This window comes from Dipodomys spectabilis, unplaced genomic scaffold (assembly GCF_019054845.1).
Source record: "Dipodomys spectabilis isolate Male_0828 unplaced genomic scaffold, ASM1905484v1 ptg000009l, whole genome shotgun sequence".
NCBI classification, from domain to species: Eukaryota; Metazoa; Chordata; class Mammalia; order Rodentia; family Heteromyidae; genus Dipodomys; species Dipodomys spectabilis.
In genome coordinates, this window is record NW_024870686.1 from 6,763,713 (window position 1) to 6,778,086 (window position 14,374).

General features: G+C 49.8%; 2 protein-coding genes across 4 annotated transcripts in view; both read right to left on the minus strand.

The window, feature by feature from the left end:
- Window positions 1-5,121, minus strand: part of Smim18 (small integral membrane protein 18) — a 46,753-nt gene extending 41,632 nt beyond the window's left edge. The window contains exon 1 of the mRNA XM_042700009.1: window positions 5,045-5,121. Within this exon, the coding sequence (XP_042555943.1) occupies window positions 5,045-5,103 (59 nt within the window). The 5' untranslated portion in view covers window positions 5,104-5,121. The remainder of the gene's footprint in view (window positions 1-5,044) is intronic.
- Rbpms (RNA binding protein, mRNA processing factor) overlaps window positions 1-14,374 on the minus strand; it is a 176,788-nt gene that overhangs the window by 1,831 nt on the left and 160,583 nt on the right. For 2 of the 3 annotated variants that reach the window (XR_006150755.1, XR_006150754.1), the window contains exons 7-8: window positions 9,879-9,948; window positions 5,045-5,148 (exon numbers count right to left, since the gene is read on the minus strand). Coding sequence is in view for 1 of the 3 variants with exons in the window: in XM_042699996.1 (XP_042555930.1) it covers window positions 9,886-9,948 (63 nt within the window). In the remaining 2 variants the exon portion in view is untranslated. The remainder of the gene's footprint in view (window positions 1-5,044; window positions 5,149-9,878; window positions 9,949-14,374) is intronic. The other variant, XM_042699996.1, reaches the window with a different exon arrangement.

Here is a 14,374-nt window from a genome sequence, read left to right on the forward strand (position 1 = left end):
CTCTTCCCAGCACAGAGGCAGGAAAATCCCAAGTTGTAAGCCATTTTGGGCTACAAAGCATGACCCTTCTCAGTTTCTTCCCTCCCACCAAAAACCACCTCTCCCTGAAGTTGCAAGGAAATGCTCATGTAACAAGAGGTTTCACTCTGTGTGTAGGTGGTCAAGCCTTACCCCAGAACCTTCTGCCCCAGACTCCTGAGTGCTTGGTTTACCTATTTAGGTTCAGGATATGTTGTAAAACCTTCTGGCATTCATTTTACTTTTCCAGCTCCTGTATTTTCTTGCCATCTTACCAGAATGTGGTTGTAGAAAAGGTGTTCACAGGTTTGATGCTGGTGGCTCATGCCTGTAATTCTAGTTACTCAAGAGTCTGGGATCTAAGGATTATGGTTTGAAGCCAGTCCAAGAAACTATCTCTGATTAACCAGCAAAGAAAACTGAAGGTGTCGCTTAGGTAGTAGAGTGCCAGCCTTGAACAAAAAGGCCCACTAAAAGCCAGTGGACCCGAGTTCAGGCTCTGGTACTGGCAACACAAAGTATATGCAAATACTTGTATGTAGGAAGACATTATAAAGAAAACATTGAAAACTGTTCGAAGGTAGACTGGGAAAACATATTTAGCAATAAATCCTGAAATCAGAAAAAGGGACAATCTTTTTTTTTTTCCTTTTTTTTGGTACTTGGGGGCCTGGGTGCTTGTCCTTGAGCTCTTTTGCTCCAAGCTAGTGCTCTCAGTTTGAGCCACAGCTCCATTCCTGATTTTGAGTAGTATAATTGGAGATGAGTCTTATGGGGACTTTTTTGCCCGGGTTGGCTTTGAACCGCAATCCTCAGAACTCAGCCTCCTGAGTAGGTAGGATTACAGGCATGAGCCACCGGCTCCCAACTTTAACCTAGCTTTTAGACAACAGTACTAGAAATAAGAGTTTAAACAAGAGAGCGCCTTGATTTGGAAATGCTCTCGAAGGATCCCTGTCTTTGGTGACCCCATGGACTTCCAACTGCTATTCTGAGTAAGATGGACAAGTAAGCAACCTCCTGTAGGACATTCATTCCTTTTGTCTGTCTCTGATGCCTGCCCACATGCTCTGTGAGGAGATCAAAGGGTGCACTGTTTTCTCATACCCATCCTTGGTACATGCAGGTCACATGTGAGGACCAATGCCTGACCTGCTGCCCTTTAACTGCCAAAGGCTCCTCCACTCAAGGACCCTGGTTCACAGAACTGGCACAGCCCCCGTTCCTGGCAGCTTTCTAAAGCCCTGCAGTCAGTGGAGCTTCTACTTTAGAGTGACTCATGGCGGATGGCACAGGGCAGTCCTGGACTCTGGGAGCAGTATGGGTTTGTGTTACCCCCCTGGGCCCTAAGAGGGCCACCTTGGAAAAGCAGCCTAGACAGCGTGATGCTGCATCCCAACAGACCAACAGAGTCTCAAAAGGGACCAATGGATATAGAAAGGAGAGACTCACTGTGCTTGCATGGGTGGGCTTGCCCGGGGCCAGTTAGATACCTGCCTTGTTTTCCAGAAGCTCAACAGCATAAGCAAGTGCACACTGCTTGCCTCCCCCTCTTTCTGGTTCACAGCCAAGTGTAGGGCATTGCTTTCCTCATTCCTATCGGCTTCTCCCTGGACACTTCCGCCAAGACCTTAAAGGCAACATACTTAAACCCAAACCCATCACTGAATGGCACCCCCACTCCCTGACACAGCCAGCTTTGTCCGGCCATCTGTTCAGCACCAAGTTTGCTACTTTGAGTCTTCTGTGTTTGGCAGCAAGGTACCTGTGCCCTATTCCCAGATGTGTAAGAAGGTTTGTCCCACAGTGTGTACTTTCTTTGGTCCTAACCAACTATAGAGCATCTACAAAATATACTGTCTCGTGAAGCCCACCTTCGTGATCCCATCAACCTACAGGCCTTCCTGTAGGAAGATATGGCAAAAACACCAAGTCATTCAGAAACAGACCCTTAAGAGGTCAAATAAAAGGGGAGCAATGAGCCACTAATGGTCTTTTTTAGACCAAGGGCTGCTGAATCCCAAGTGATACCACAAAAACATTTTAACCTTCACAAGGGAAATTGTCATTATTGTGGTCTATAATGTTTGTGAATTCTATGAGCTTTGACAATACAATTTCTTCCACATCAGATGATATGTACATGTCTTTCCTTTTGCTTTATGTAAGCTGTTCCCTCTTTGCCTCTCATTCCTTCCTTCAGCCCTTGGTCTTAATAAGACCCAGGCCTTAGAGCCAGGAGATCTGCTGGGGGTCCCATGCTGTGCTCTGCCCACCAGCCTTGAGGGGGCTTTGGGAAGCTCCCTGGGGAAAGGGAGGGAGGGGGGAAAGGAGGAAGCAAGGGTCAAGCTTTGTAAAGCTCAGTTCTCTTCTCCCTGCACCTCTGTACAGGAAGAAGAGTGTAAAGGCCTGAGTGATTTTGGCTGATTAGAAAGGCTGATCTTTTGAAGTACAGGAAGGGAGAAGAGAAGGAATCAAGAGTCTGTAGTAGTTTCCTGAGCTTTCCAGAACTTTGCCATGTCAATATAATTCTCGCATGGGAAAAGAATGTAACCACACTGCCATCAATGTTCCCAGAATGAACACAAGGTCAAAATGTGGCTATTTCAGTCTCTGTAAACAAGGAAGAGGTTTAGCTAGGAATGGAGTTCAAACCTTGGAATGTATTAACAAGGACATTTAAACAGAATCCAAAGACATCCGGGAACATGAAGCACCATGAAGGCCAGTGGGCCAGCCGGGTGAAGAGACACGGATTCTTTTCACCAAGCCTTTCCCAAAAGGACTCACAATACTGCAAGAGAACGGAACACATCACCACCTAAACTGCCACTATGGGGGGTAGTTTGCAGCTTTTTGCTCCCAGTGCTGAGAAAAAAACCATCCTGGCCTTTTCTATCTCTATATATCTTTCCAAGTTAAACTCTTCTCATTGATTCATTTTCACCAGAAGTCAAAGAATCTCTCCATCCAACTCTAAATAAGCACAGCACACCTCATCACAAAGGTCTGCAATTAATGAGTTTAGTTTGATTCAACTACTGATAGCTAATTTGTAATAAAAGGAAGTTCAAAGTCCTTGGGCTACAAAGTCCATGGCCTATGTAGCCCCTAGGGGAAGTCTTCTGGAGTTTGGAATAACTTTCCCTGCTCCAAAGATACCAATCTCTAGCCTCCCTGGCTGAGTCAGTGCACAGCTCCACACACCAAAGCAAGTCTAGACCTAGGGATAGATAGTAATCTTTCTTCCACAGCCATCATCCATATCATCCCTTAAAGTGTCATCTGTCCTCAGTTTTGGATGGGCCTCCTCTATACTCATGCCTATAACCCCTGTGGCCTGAAGAACAGAACAGCCACAATCAGAACCTACTCTGTACCAAGATACTTGTCCCCACTTCCACACTACCCCCAAGGCCTGTCATTTGTCTGGCACAAAATCACCACCAGCTCCAGTTGCCTAGATTTGGTTCTTGTGCTTAGAATGACAGTTCAGTTGCTTTACTACATGAAAAAAGTGTAAGTAGGGTGCCAGTGACTCACACCTGTAGTCCTAGCTACGCAGGAGGCTGAGATCTGAGGATCATGGCTCAAAGCCAGCCTGGACAAGAAAGTCCATGAGACTCATCTCCAACTAATCACCAAAATGTTGGAAAGTGGAGCTGAGGGTGGCTCAAGTGGTAGATTGCCTGCCTGGCCAGCACAAGGCCTTGAGTTCAATCCCCAGTGTCACAAGCAAAATAAGAGGAAGCAAAGTTAAGTGTAAGGCTGGCCATAGCTTGAGGCCCTGGTGGGAAAATGGATCAAGATTAACCTGATTTCAAAAAAATTTGCATGGGGGCTTTAAATAGGCCTTTTAATTTCCCCAGAGGAAGGGAAAGAAAACTGACTTTTGGAGGAGTTTGAGTGATAATACAAACAAGGATATCATGAGTTTCCTACCGAGAACCATGACCAAAGGAAAAGCTATCAGAGTCAAAGGCCACAGAAGCCGTGGGGTGAATGTGGGAAATGCTCATGTCATGGAGGAAAGCCGGCAGAAGGGAGCATGACCTTACTGCAGAGGCAGCGGCCTGTGCATTCCAGATGCATGCATTCTGAGCAAACACCGAACAGTGCCGAGCCCTATAAATGCCATCACCAACTTGGCCACCACTGCCTGGCCCAGCAGGCACCTTGCCCACTCCGGTGACACATCTTTTTTTATAGGCCCCTATTAGCGATGGAATCTGACACCTTATTTGGCATAAACTGAGGCAAAAGTTGCTGTCTGCTGGCCTGTGGCAGGATGCCAGGAAAGCTTTGCAGACGGAAGCCCCTGCATGAGGTGCCTGGCAGGCAGGTCACCTCTGGAAATGGATGCTATTACTTTTGAAGACAACTATCAGGGCACCCATGGCTCACGCCTGTAATCCTAGCTACTCAGGAGGCTGAGATCAGGGGATCACAGTTTGAAATCAATCTGGGCATAAGACTTTTCCAATAAACTACTCAAAAAAGCCACAAGCGGTGCACCCTGAGCAAAAGAAGTTCAGAGACACTACTGAGGCCCAAAGTTCAAGGCCCCCCCCTCCCGCCCCCCGCCCCCAGGACCAGCAAAAAAAAAAAAAAAAAAAAAAAGACTACCAACTAGGGCTGAGCATGGTGATACACACATGTAATCTCAGCACTTGAGATGGAAGCAGGAGGATCTTGAATTTGAGGGTGACCCAGGACAAAAACCTGTCATTCAGCATCTCTGGATAAGGTCAAGGGGAACATACATCTTAGATAGGTTTCCAACAACATGCTCCATTTGTAAACAAAGCGTAGGAGCTGCAACGGAAACACTTCATTTAAAGATGCTAGTGGAAAGCCAAGTATGTAAAGCCAGTTCACCTAAGAACACCACAGTGCACTTTGAAGACTACTTGAATCTTCCCTGCCAAACCACCTAAAGGGGAAGTGCCAGGAATGTGGACCTACCTGGCAGGTTCTGCTGGTGCCATCTTGCCCATACCCATCAGCATCTGCCTTTAGCACTCACCTGAAAGCTCCAGTTTTGCAGAACAGCTGGACAGCAGTCGCCACCAGAGAAGATGTCATTAATATCCCCAAGACAGATTGCAGCCGCCATCACACACCTGGGACCTGGGTGGACAGATTTCCCATTAAGCCTGTGCAGCAGCCTCTCCTATAGGTGCCTGTGGGGCCAGCCTGGTTTTTTCCCCCCTCTCGTAGGTCTACGACTAGAACTTGAACTTGGTACCTGATGCTCTTGCTCATTGGCTAGCACTCTACCAATCTAGCCACACCTCCAACTCCAACCTGCCTATCCGCTGAGGGAGCCAGGACAAAGGGACCAAAGGCTCTGATGCCAAGCTGAGGTTAGCTGCCACCGCAGAGCCACCTTACAAGTAGTGTGGCAAGTCGGCAGCCAGGAAAGTGACCTCGGGGCTTGGTGGAGCAGTGTAAGGTGCTTGTGGGGCCCAGACAGAAGTAGTGGACATGTGGTTAGATTCCCTTGGACTGTGTGCTAGCCCTGAGCACTGTCCCAAACACTCTGGGGCTGCACACAGGCTCAGAATGGCAACTAGTCCTGGGGGAGTGCGAGGAGCTGTCTCAGGCCCAAACAGCTTTGGACAGCCGCAGGCCATAGGAGAGTTGTGTGCTGTCATACAGCTCAGTGACTAAGTTCTGCTCCCAGCACCTTCTGGAAAACAAAGCCCAAAGGAAACACATCTGTGAACGTGTCCTCGACGCCACAGGAGGGCTCAGCGTTTAAAATATGAAGGAGCAGAGACTCAGCAAAAACTCTTCACCTGCAGGCCTGTTTCTGGGCCAGCTGTTGGCCACAGACTTCCTGGTGCCAAGGAAAGGAGCCTAGCTCCAAGCATGTCAGTACCAATGCTTCTGCCCCCTAGTAGTTCTCAAACTTCCATTCTGGTCAGGCTGATTTTTTTTTAACCCTGTCCGAGAGAGACAGTTTCCAACACACAGGGCTTCCTGGATCAGGTGATGGAGAGTAACAAAATCTAACTCTGAGTCCTGGACTCGGACTTGGACACTGCTGAGGGTGTGGCTGGCACTGGAGGCCGAAGGAGGGCAAGCTGGGGAGCCCGAAGGAAGGCTGCCCTCCTGGACTTGTGTCTTCTTGGAATTAAGGGGAAAAACGCTTTCCCTAGAGTTCCACTGGGAGGACGCTTACAGATGAGTATGCATGAATCTAGTTTCCTGGTAAAAGCTGGGTTATTTAAGGACACAAATATTCGCCCTCACAAACAAAAGCAAGCAGCTCCCCATGCTCGCCCAGCCCTGCCTCTCGCCGGTGCAATGCTGCTGGCTGAAGGAGTCACACTGACTCGTCGTCTCTGGGTTTAAGTTGATCAGGAAGGCTCCCTAACCCCGACCCTCCATTTTCAGAAGCCCCCCACTTTGAAACGATGACAACCATGGCTGTGCAGACAGTGGGCTTGCCTTGGTGGGCTCTGAGATGACCCCCAGATGCATTCGTTCTTTCAAGCGGAGCGCACAAGCCACCTGCATGTCTCTGAAAAGCTGATGAAGAGTGGTGGGAACAGGAGGGTTAGGCAGGTGGGCTGAGCTGAGCTGAGCTGTTGGGCCACCAAGACTCAATGTCCAGGTCTCACACAGGGAGCTACCTTTGCAGAGCACAGCTACAGCCAGCTGGTGCACACGGCTGGTAAATCTCATGAGTTCTAAGAATATTCCCGATCTACACTGCCCCCAATCCCACCAGGAAGGCTGTGTGACTCTGATGACCTAGAGCGTGACAAAAAGCTTGCTCCTCTGGCTCTTCATGTGTATGGCAAACCGATCATTTCCACACAGTATCGCGCACTCTGTGGTTCTAGGCCACACGGCTGAATCATTACCAAAACTTGAGTGATGGGGAGCTACGGCATGCAGACAAACAGCACCATCCATCAGGCCGCACGCTTAGCACACTCAGCACCAGGACAGAGAGGAGATGTGCACCTGGCACGGTGGTCTTGTGTATGACGTGCACACCACGATCGTGTTAAACCCTGGACCTTGTAGGGGGCACAGAATGGATCTTGCACACAGCAGACACACGCATGTTTACGTAGGAGCTACTTTAGCTGACATCTCTGGTCATTACTTTCTCTTTAGCACTAAGAGGCCAGAATGGATAAATTAAAAATCCCAAGAGCCTCTGAGAGAGCAGGCGGTAGACTTTAGGATTTGAGAAATGTCACTTGACACTCCATTACACCAGGAGTGAGTGACACGCAGGGTGTGGTGTCTGATACCTGGCAATTTTACTGCCCTCATGTGATTGCAGAGACCACACATAAGAGAATTCTCCCAGGAATGGAGGAGGCTGCTGGGACAGTGGCACGGGGGGGGGGGGGGGGGGGGGGGGAGGAGCACTTTTGTTTGTTTGTTTTTGACAAACTTGTTTTGCTGCAATGTGTTTATATTAGCTCATCAGTACCACAGTTTCCAATTCTAATTTACATTTCCCTAGGATTACGTAGCTTGGAGTATTAGCTGTCTTGGAAAGAATTTGATGCAAGAGACCATAGCTGCAGCAATGGCTCCATAACTGAGTGGACCTCATTCTGAGAGCAGCAGTAATGGGTACTATTACCCACACTCCCTCTTCACTTCCCTTCTTGCCTTTCTCCGGACAGCGGTAAAAGTCTGGCCTAGAGTCCATGATAAGCTATCCTCAGGAGACTTGTATGCTTTGATTCAGATCTGTACGTTGAAAGGCGAATAATCGCTAGAACTATTTTGGTGGCCATTGCTGCCTCTGGCTAACAGGCTTTCTTAATGGGCTTGGAGTATTATGAACTGGAAATAATTACAGTGAGTTGAGCCAGGTGTTAGTGGCTCAAATCTATCATTCAAGCAATTGAAGCTCAATCTGAAGAGTGAGGTATGAGGCCAGCTGCGACAGAAAATTCCAGCAAAAAAAGCTGGGCTGGAGGCATAGCTTAAGTAGCACAGTGCCAGACAAACAAGCCCAGTATTTGCAAGACCCTGAGTTGATAGCCTGGTACTGGTACAGATAAAGACCAGATGCTTTTCTTTTACTTTTTTAAGTGTTGGTATGGTACTGTGGCTTAAACTTTGGGCTTGGCATTGTCCCTTTACCTTTTACACTCAAGGCTAGTATTCTATCACAGCTCTGCTTCTGTTTTTTTGGTGGTTAGTTTTTAGATAAGATTCTCATGGACATCCTTACCTGGGCTGGCTTTGGACCGCAATCCTCAGATCTCAGGCTCCTGAGTAGCTACAATTACAGGCATGAACCACTGATGCCCAGCCTAGGATCTTTGAGTGAAAATCATGCTTGCCTTCCTTTCAGCCTATATATAAATGCTTAAAAGCCCTAAAGCCCTTCTCCAGACCCTTGTGTCAGCATTGACACACATTCTCCACCAACAGACATCTCCATACTGAAGGCTCTTCACTCATAGAAATCACCATATTCTTCTTGTTCCTAGAGCACCTGCCCAGCTCTGCTGTGCCTCTGGTCTGGGTTCACTGGCTCCCGCTGGGTGAAGCTCTTCCTTGGAAAACAAAGGCCTCCCTGTGACTCAGGGCAGGAGTTCAGCTGGAAATGCTGAGCTCAGAACTACACTGAGGGAGGCCAACGCAGCAGCTCCCTGGATGGGGAAAGGGGCCTGCCCCACCAACTGACACTTTGGGCCAAAGGGGCAACTTGCCTGTGGAGAACAAATGCCAGCACTGTTTAAAAATCCTACTCAGAGCTCTTCCTTCCCATAAGAGGGCACTGAGCTTCACGAGGCCAGCTCTGGCATCCGTCATTCCTGTTACCTTTCAGCCAAGAGTGCTCGCAAACTCATCTCCACTCGACTAGAACCCAGGTCGCCAGAGGCCAGTTCTTTCCACAGAGGCCCTAGCGCCTCAAGTGACCTCTCACAGCACATGGAACTCAGCTGTAGTGATGGGGGAAGAAATGGAGTATCAGTTCTACTTGGAACTATTTTTATCTTCAAATAGAAGTTCTCTAAGGCCCATGACTAAAATGTTAGTGTTTGACACATGGGCGCACAGCTTGCCAGGAGTCTCCCATGTTTCCAACGGGATGAAGGTCTGTTCCACCCTCCTCTCATTTTTCTGACAATTCATTGAAGTCACACACCGAGGGCTACTCTGCCCTTGACAGGGATCCAGTGACCACACTAAACTACAGAAAGCCCTTAGAAGTTTTGGAGAAATGCTGTCACTTCCCCATTTATAAGGAAAATTCTACTGGTGGCTTTATGAAGTAACAAGTATTTTCTGGTGCCAGATGGCAGCGGGAAGCCAAAGTGGATAACACTGTTCCCATCAAGACAAAAAGAAATCTTGGGCTGGGGACATGGCTCAAGTGGTAGACTGTACTTAGCAAGCACAAGGCCTTTAGTTGGAACCCCAGATCAACAAAACAACCACCTAACTCAAAACACGTAAGGCAAGCCTATAAGAACAGCATAAGAGAAACTTAAGCATTTCAGTGGATGACTTACTCCTTTCAGCTTGAGCAAGGCTTTTGTTTAATGCTGAGAGCAGCTATGCCACCATTCTATAAAAAATTTCCTAAACGTGTTCTCTAGAAACTGGCGCTGACAGCTTAGTTGCAAAGTTGAATGCACAAGAATCCGATTTTAACATTAAAAAACCAACCAACCCCCCCAAAGCAGTACAGTCCCCATCTCTCACTTTCCTTCAAGACGCAAACCTTCTCTTGAAGGAGATACCTTGGATGAACAACCAGGATAGTGCAGAAGGTTTGGGTGTGTAGAAGAGGTGTCCGCTGCTGTCTGCAGACACGCAGCATGGACCACATGCATCCACATGCTCTGCACAGAGCAAGTACTCACACAGCGTTCAGCAGAACTGACGGGACTTCCAGCCCTGAGAAGTAGCCTCGGAGGGAGGGAGCCAGCGCATCTGAAAAGACACAGGAGGCGCCATGAGCCAGGGGTCCCACCTCATGATCTTCACAGCTTCGCACTGCTCCTCAATGGTACTAGCTTACACCAGCTCTCATGGGACTTCTGGAGGGACCGGGAGGCACCACAGGACACTGCTGTCTCCTGTGAACACACAGTCCGAGTTCTCAGGGAAGCACCTGCCTCGCCAGTACCAGCTCCTCCTCGCCTCCCCCTTCCACGCCAAAAGCCATTTGGAGGCACAGTCCAGCCTGGTGAAGCACCCAAGCCAGGGCAGCTGCCTTCCTTGCGGTTTCTTGAGGAGCATGTGGCTGGCAGGGCATGACCCTTTCCTGACAGTGGCCTGATCACAACTTGAGATTCAGTTTAGGATTCTGACTTGGTGGGACCTGCAGTCTTTGGTAGAGAGCACTCGCGGGTGAGACAGCAGCTCTCCCTTCTTGTAGATTTTTTTTTTTGTTTTTGGTGCAGGTCCTGGGGCTTGAACTCAGGTACCAGGTGCTAGTCCTGATCATCTTTTTGCTCTACCACTTGAGCCACACTTCCACTTGCGGCTTTTTTGGTGATTAAGTGGAGCTAAGAATCTTACAGACTTTCCTGCGTGGGCTGGCTTTAGAACTAAGAACCTTAGATCTCAGCCTCCTGAGTAGCTAGGAATCCAGGTATGACCCACCAGTGCCTGGCTTCTTTTAGATCTCTATAGGAGGCCAGCATGACACAACTGCCAGTGAAGGATGCTTTGGCTGCTTGGTAGAAGGTTCCAAGAGAAATGTGAAAATCAACCAACAGCCTAAGCAGTCTGTACGTGACAAGCATCCGCCTCCTGACCATTTTGCCCCTGACCATTTTGACCATGTTGCATGGGGGCAGGATTTGCCTGTGGCTGCTCTTTGTATACTGTAGAAGGCCGGCTTCCTGGCACTGAGCAGCACCAGAAGCCTACTGCGAGTAGAAGAGAAATGACATGGAAAGCAGAGGGCCTGGCGGCAGCGGCGCCTTCCCATGGTGCAGGAGAAAGCATTATTCAAACAAAGAAGCATGAGGATGAAGCAGGAGCCGTTCTGGCTGCCCGTCAACCCCCGGGCTCAGGGCTTGCCGAAAGCCCACTGCCCGCCTGTTCATACGTGGGTGCTGCAAGTGCCCACAGCCACACAGCCCCACCAGGTCGGATCCAGGACTAGGCTGAACCAGAGCCGCTAACCTTGCCCTGCTCCACACGCCTCAAGGGCCTGCTCAGAGGGCCTGTGCGCTCTGGATGCGGAGCCAGACTCAGTCTCTGGCCCGAGACAGACACCAGGGCTCGGCAGGCCCAAGGATCCATGTTCAGCTGCTTCTGACAGCAGAAACCCCCGCGAGCCGCCGGGCCATCTGTGTAGGTCTCCTCTGGGGATGTCAGGCACGAGCAGACGGCAGGTAGCAGCTAGAAGAGGCCCAGCCCGTGCAGGGGACAAGGCTGTGTGTTGTGTGGGAGCCACCACAGGCTCCGCTCCTTTCGGCTGTGCGACCATGGTGTCCACTCTTGCAGCAGGGAAGATGAAGGAAGAGGGAGGAAGGCTCCCTGCAGTTAGGTAAGAACCACTGCTGAGAGGAGAGAAAGACAGGGGGGAGGACAGGGAGGAAGGGGTGCAAAGAGGGACTCAACAGAGGAGGCATGGGGCGCGGTACCTACCGTGCTCACGGCTGTGGGCCTCAGTCCACTTGCTCACTAAGTGGAGAGCAGAGTCGGAGCTGCCTTCCCGATGCAGGTGGGAAGGGGCGGGGGAGGGGGGCCGGGCACTGGGCCGGTGGGGGCGGGGCGCTGGGGACTGGGCTCCTCAACACAGTGGGGTGGTTCGTGTGCACTGGGGCAGTGTAGAGCGGTGGTGGTAGTGTGGCCTAGGTGTGGGGCAGGGGTGCCGAAAGGGGAGTTTCAGAGGAGACATTAGGTGGGTTGCTGAGGGACAGCTGTGAAGTGGGTGGCGTGGGTCCGGGGTGGGTGAAGGTGACCCAAGAAGGAAGCCCCTGGCCACCAGCCCACACCCCCTGCCCCGCCCCCCCATGCCTGTCTAGGTCTGGCTTAGGCCTCAAGCGCTCAATCACACACGTGCCAGAGCTGGCAGCGCCACCTGGTGGCAGGGCTGCTTCTGAGTGGCAGAGTCCAGCTGAGCTGCAGTGGAGGATGGGGTGAGATCGTGGGCTGGCAATTTTGGGGTGCACGTTGTGGTAGGTGGATGGAAGGTGGGACCCCAAAACTCATCATCTCTCTGTGGTCCAGGCTTGAGTGACTATTGTGGCTCCAGACACCTAAGGCTACCTCTTCTTCCAGCTCCTCCAGCTAGTGCCCCTCTGCCAGCAGAGGGCAGTGCCCACCTGCTGAGCACACCAGGAGATGGCTAGGTGAACTACTTGTTTGTGTTTGTGCCAATCACTGCTGCGTGAGGGACCAGCTGTTCTGTGGCTTGGAGGCCCAGGTTACTTTTGGAGGCTACTTCAGATGTATCTTGAAGACTCTTTAGAGACAGTTCAGCAGGGCATCTGACTACACATTCTGGGCATATAATAAGGAACTGCCTTCCATGGGAAGTATGATCCCGATGCTTCATCCTGTCTGCAGAAATACACCCATGTGAGATTATTTCTCTCTCTCACACACATACCCACCCCTACACACCCACAAGCATGTCCACAACTGAGGTCCCCTAAGACCCTCTAAGATTATATTCAACCAGCACTGATCCTGACTTAGTCTGTGCCAGGCACCTCACCCCCACTGTGAACTCTGAGCAACACGGACACTCTGCACTAGACCAGAAGGGTCCTGCCACATGGATTCCATCCCACACTTCTTCAGGATGCTCTTCTGAAATGCCTTATCCCTGGCAGGTGCACCACCTCGGCACAGTGACATGGGGACAGGACCAAGAGATACCTAGGAAGTAACTTGAAGCAGACAAAATGGGATGCCAGACAAAGTGAAATAACCACAAAAACATTTTCAAGCTTCTTCCATTTACAGATTAGGAAACTAAGATGCACAGAAACTATGTCCCCAATATCAATGCCAAGGCAGGAAGACCCTGACTTCCTCCCTCCACAAAGCACCATTTCCCTCCTCCATAGCAGCCATAGAAGAAAGGAACCCTTACTTGTGCTGTACAAGCCATTGTAGTGACTAAGTCCCATTATCGTTCTTGCTTTTCAAAAGACAAAGGTGCCATACCAAAGAGCCTCAACATACGGATATAAAATAACATACATACTGAAACAAACTTCAAAGATGTGGAAACAAAGGACTTTTTTCTTTTCCTGATGACTATTTTTTTTTTATTGGTTGGTCGTGGGGCTTGAACTCTCTAGCGCTCTACCACTTGGACTACAATGCCACTTTCAGTTTTCTGGTGGTTTACTAGAGATAAGTCTCAGTCTTTCCTGCCCGGGCTGGCTTGGAACCGCGATCCTCAGATCTCAGCCTCGTGAGTAGCTAGGATTACAGGTGTGAGCCACTGGCGCCCGGTGGCTTGACTCTATTCTTTGCCTTATACTCACGTGCACATCTGTGAGAGGGTGGGGGAGGCACAGAATCAGAGGGAGAAGGGTGAAAAGGTGCAGCAGCAGAGCACACTGAACACTGAGGAAAGTGAGCTATGCACCTCCTAGGAGGAGGTAGGAGGGAATGGGAGAATAAGGGAACAGGTGACACTAGGCAAAAGGACGTGTGCTTATTACCTGCTGTATGTAAAGGTAACCCTGCTGTATATCATCTCTAAAACAATAGATCAGAAAAGAAATAGAAAGGGTCATGAGAAATGAATCGCAAGTGCTGAATAGATGGGTAAGTCCAGTCCTGTGGTTCTCCAATGCAGTCCCTGGTCTACCAGCCTTGCTTGGCCCTTGTCAGAAATCCAATCTCTTGCAATTTACCAAGTTCTCCAGGGAACTACCATGCACACACTCTCGTCTCAGAGACGCTGCTCCGGACTGAGGTTTGCAGAAGTGTGGCAGCAAGAAGACAAGTCTAGAAATGCTCTACCAGTGAGTTTGGGAGAAATGTCATCCAGGCCCCTCCGCAGCACATAAAGGGCTCAGAGAAGCTCCTGTTTGAGTCAAGCTAGCCATGGGCTAACCAAGTTTATCTGGCCACAGATTCTTTTGATTTTGTGCAAGCTATTAATACCTGTAGGGTGGAGAAATGCTGGTCAGGAAGGCCCTGCCAGTGGTAGGTCTACTTGCCCAAGTGGCAAGCTCCTTCCTCTTAATGAAAGTAGTCCTGTGCCCTGAAAAACACACCCAACTGAGGTGGCGTCCAAGATGTTCAATCTCTGCAGCGGCTTAGATTCCCTTGGGCTTCCTAATTCCGGTGCAGAGTCCTTGCGTATACATTCACAACTCACCTGGTTCTCTTTGAAGGTAATAGTTACAATACCATGCTGAGTTTCCCCAACATG